General features: G+C 38.2%; 1 protein-coding gene across 1 annotated transcript; it reads right to left on the bottom strand.

The window, feature by feature from the left end:
• Positions 1-375: 375 nt before the first annotated feature.
• LOC131856604 (putative disease resistance protein RGA3) lies at positions 376-2948 on the bottom strand. Its single transcript, XM_059208447.1, has 4 exons — positions 2675-2948; positions 1808-2622; positions 1192-1698; positions 376-1086 (listed from the first exon to the last, which is right to left on the bottom strand). Exons 1-4 carry the CDS (start codon positions 2946-2948, stop codon positions 376-378), a joined length of 2307 nt encoding a protein of 768 aa, XP_059064430.1.
• Positions 2949-4440: the final 1492 nt, after the last annotated feature.

Below are 4440 nucleotides of genomic sequence, written 5' to 3'. Positions count from 1 at the left end.
TTTTAAAAAACAAATTTAAAAAAAAACATAAAGATCAATTAAACTTTTTTAAACTGTTGGAAGTAATCCCAACGACCCCTAAACGAAATCTATCACATCATTTGCAGCATTAAAGACAAGAATTGAAATAGATTTTCATAAGGATTTTAATGGATTGTCCTCTGTTACATTCGCAGTTTGAAAAACATTATTTTATGTGCAGATTTCTGGAAGTTTCTTGCAGCTACCTCCCGCCCATTCTGGAAAGATCTGAGTCTTGAATAACAAGAAGCATTCTTTAATCAGTTAGTAGAATGAATGAAAAATATGTATTTTGATATATTTGTCTGCCCTGTGTTTGCTCTGTTTTTGTTTTATTTCTGCTCTCCCATGTTTCTACGTAACATGTTGATATATTTGTCTGCCCTGTGTTTGCTCTGTTTTTGTTTTATTTCTGCTCTCCCATGTTTCTACGTAAATTTTGGTATCAGAGCCAATGGTAACCTGAAGAGTCTGGTTCGTAGAAGCTAGAAGATCAGGGAGATCTGAGTACAATTGAAAAATGGTGATGCCAAGAGAGAAAGAAGCTGTCCAAAATTTACAGCTTCTGAGAGAAAGAAGAGTCTGGAGATCTGAGACGTATTTACAACTTCTATTACCATCTAATATCAGCTTTTCCAAGTGAGGCAATGCTTGTAATTCAGGATAATTGCGACATTCACAGTTAGCTAATTCGAGATGCGCTAGATCATGTAGCGCACACACCCAATTCGGCACAGCGAATTTCTTGAGTTTTAGTGTTTGTAGATGCCGCATTCTGCAAAGATTCGGCGGCTGAGCTGATGCACTAGATAAAGTAGATTTAACTGACAGATGGCGCATCTCGAGTTGCTGAGCAAAGGTTCCGTCTTCCACTGCATGCTTAACTTCTATTCTTAACTCTTGAAGACAGGTTAATTTAGCAACATCCTCCAACTTTAGGAGCCCATCCTCTTTAAAAGAGAGCTTCAAGTTGTTCGATCTCAGTACCCGCAAAGCCACCAGCTCTGATATTCCTTTCGGCATTTGACTCAGCAGGTCACCTTTGCAACCAATTATATTTAGATGCTGGAGACATTTGAGTTAATTGATCCAGTTAGGAAGACTTTCTAGCCCGCAGTGAGACGGATCCAGAAAGAGAAGACTCTTAAGACTTCTCACACATTCTGGTACCTTTTTAGTTCCTGTTCGTGATAAATTTAAAAGCTTGAGAATTTTAAGCTTCCCAACACAAGGGGGCAATGTGGAGATCTGAGTTTTGCTCAAATCGAGAACCCTTAATAATCTCATAGGGCTCACGAATTTTTTCTCAATTATTTCAATGGGAGTTTCATACAGTGACAGCGTCCGAAGAGACTTGGGACGAGAAGCCCGCCCTTTTACAATGTCCTTATTCTCAATCTCTTTCTTGCGAAGTAAAATTCTTCTCGCTGATCTGAAGTCATCATCAACACAAAATTTACATTGGTCTTCTTTGGAGATATCAATTGCCAAATCCAGCACCAAGTCATGGATCTTGCAATGTTTGACTAGATACTCATCCTCCTCTACTTCAAGCAAGCATAGATTGGCCAATTGATCTAAATAATGCCAAGCTACAGCCCACTGATCTTCTCCTTGAGGAATGAATCCTTCGGCTATCCATAGATTTATGGGATATTCAACATCTATTCTCTCATCCTCAGGAAAGAAAGACACATAAGAAAAACAGAGCTTAAGAGTTGGAGGCAAGGAATCATATCTCAGCTTGAGAATATGCGTAACTGCGTCACTGTTAGGACCACTAAACTCCGGCAGCTGATCGACTTTGCAATCCCACTCTCTTATCTCCGTGCAAAGCTCCTATTATCTTGAGAGCCAATGGTAAGTTCCCGCATCTCTGTGAAACTTTAGGAGCTATCTCTTGAAGGTAAACTGGGGGTTCACCTCCAAAAGCATGAGCGCAGAACAGCTGCCAACTCTCTTCCTCTGATAAAAGCTCCACGTTGTAAAGTAAACTGCGAAGCTTTTCGCAAATTTTCCTATCTCTTGATGTAACCACAACTTTACATTGGCTCTCAGGAGCAATTGGAAGACCAAGTCTCTCAATGATATTATTCTCACTGGCTGCCCTCCAGACGTCATCCAGCACGATGAGAGACTTCTTTCCTTGTAAAGCCCCATGAATCAACTCCGCTCTTCGGTTTTCACTTAAATCGTTCAAATTCTGCTTATCTATTTCATCCGTGTACGAGGCTAAATCCATCTGTAATTGACGAACAGTATATGATTGTGAGATGGAAAGCCAAATCTTGTACTCATAACCTTGGTCGATTCTCTCAAAAACATTTTGAACAAGAAATGTCTTCCCTGCTCCGGCCATCCCTACCACGGCAATGACTGGAACAGTTGATTGATCTATCATAAGCCTGAGGCTTTTAAGTTTGGGCTCAATCCCTACAGGGTGTGAGTCGAAGGGCAGGCGCCTATTTTCCTTCCTCGCTGCTTCCCCCGCTGCACTGCTTGACGGCTGGTGCACTCTAGCTTGGAAAAGCTCAAGCTGCTGTCCACTTTCCATAACGGATCTGATTCGCTTTTTTGACTTCTTGAATTCTTTTCGCCATTCTGTAACGGAAAATCAACTCATCAGGATTGCACACACAAGACTTAGTTACACTGCTAGTGTAAATAGGCCGAACAGCACATTCTTCGACAATGTCCTCTGCGTCCCAGGCAACGTTCCGAACGTGGTGCAGCCATGTTTTGACCGGCTCCTCTTGCACAGCCTGTGAATTTGCGCATGCCAGACCATCACTTATAATTGTGAACTCCGCCTTCAACCACTCAAAGTCCTCTTTGAAGTTGCAAAGCAGCGCTATTTCTTCAGACTCTTTCTGGGCTATGATCCCAGAAAGTTTGTCAACAACAGCTTGTGCAATTACACCTTCCATTATTAATATGTTCTAATTCATACCGAGAGTGGACGCAGAAGATCCCTAAAATTTGTAAGCATGCCCAATAAAAACAGATCGAAGTTGCATAACAATGCGTTCAAGCAACTTGATCATTTTATCTGAACGTTTTATGTGATAATGACCCTGAAACTTAGACGAGCAAAACAAATACTGCTGTATAGTCAAAATATTGAAGGGGTACTTGAAGATGTTGAGATGAGGAAGTGGCTATGCAGCCACATAAAACACAACTTATACAAGAATAGCATTACATATTTCGAGGTTAATTTTTTTTTCCTTAAAGTTGCGTTTTATGTGGAGGCTTAGGTGACCCATCATTGAATTAAGTACCCCGCATTAAAATAATTGTTGTAAGTATTTAACTCCTCGTGGGGTTAAACTAGTTGAAGCAATTAACTCCTGTTGTTTTATTATTAAAGTGATGGTCACTATTAAAATATAAAAATCTATTGTAAGTATTAATGATAAATTATTTTTAAGGTTATTGTAAAAATACTGTAATTTGTCTAAAGTTAAGGTTATCATTAATAAAGTATGTTATAAGTATAAAAAGTAAAAAAAAAAAAAAAAAAAAATTGACGTTGAATAAAATTGAGAAATATATTTTTAAAAATAAAAAATATTTGAAAAATAATAAGATGATTGTTCCTTCAATTTTTTAAATTTTCATTTTTTTTCGTCTTAAGCTTAAATTCGAGCTCATATTTCACTCTTCATCCCAACACGTTCACTTAGCATTGGGAAGTCTTGTTTATGGCTGGATTTTCTTTGGACCTTTGTACCTAATGTCCATGTTAACATGTCGCCGAACTTTTCCTTTGGATTCGTAAGTTCAAGAAATCCGCGACCAACCCACCCTTCTAAGAACATTCTTGATCTTCAAGATGTATGCATTATTGTAGTCGGTCAATTGAGAAATCTTGGAACCTATGTATTCTTTGCTAGCCTGGTTTAGTAGTTCAGTATTTTACCAATCGCTTCACTCAAGCATTTCTAAATCTCAAAACACTGTCTTTTCGTGACATTAGCGAGCTCAGTTCATTCATGACTAACAAATGGTAAAATAAATGAGAAGCATGTTAGCACAATTTTCAAGAGAAGTTGTAGTACCTTAGCCACCAAAATTAAAAGCATTTAATTTCTTAATCCTTGAAAATAACCATCATCTTCCTAACCTTTTTTTTCGTCCTAAAGACAACAAAAAAAGCTCTAAGCTTTTGGCATCACAAAGAAGGTTGCATAGAAGCAAAGAGACAAGTTAAAATCAATTTATTCTATTTATTTACCCTCACCTCTTTAGGGTGTCCCTCTTAGAAAAGTTATCTTGAAGACCTTGAATGTTCCTTACCTAGCCCTATGCAATGTATTTCCCATGTGCCTATACAAACTCACTTGCCAAATTCTAGTATTGTAGAATTATTCTAGTTGATTGATTATTATTCTTGAAATTTTGGTCCTTTGGATATCA

The sequence above is a fragment of the Cryptomeria japonica genome, chromosome 7, assembly GCF_030272615.1.
Source record: "Cryptomeria japonica chromosome 7, Sugi_1.0, whole genome shotgun sequence".
NCBI classification, from domain to species: domain Eukaryota; kingdom Viridiplantae; phylum Streptophyta; class Pinopsida; order Cupressales; family Cupressaceae; genus Cryptomeria; species Cryptomeria japonica.
This window is presented reverse-complemented; position numbering and strand designations above follow the sequence as displayed.

Bases quoted from the DNA above. Each gene is read 5' to 3' on its own strand.
- LOC131856604 (XM_059208447.1), bottom strand. From the start codon at position 2,948: ATGGAAGGTGTAATTGCACAAGCTGTTGTTGACAAACTTTCTGGGATC. The intron at 2,623-2,674 runs GTGTAACTAAGT...TTTCCGTTACAG, and splicing joins TCGGCCTATTTACACTAGCA to AATGGCGAAAAGAATTCAAG. The intron at 1,699-1,807 runs GTTTAGTGGTCC...TTCTTTCCTGAG, and splicing joins AAAGTCGATCAGCTGCCGGA to GATGAGAGAATAGATGTTGA.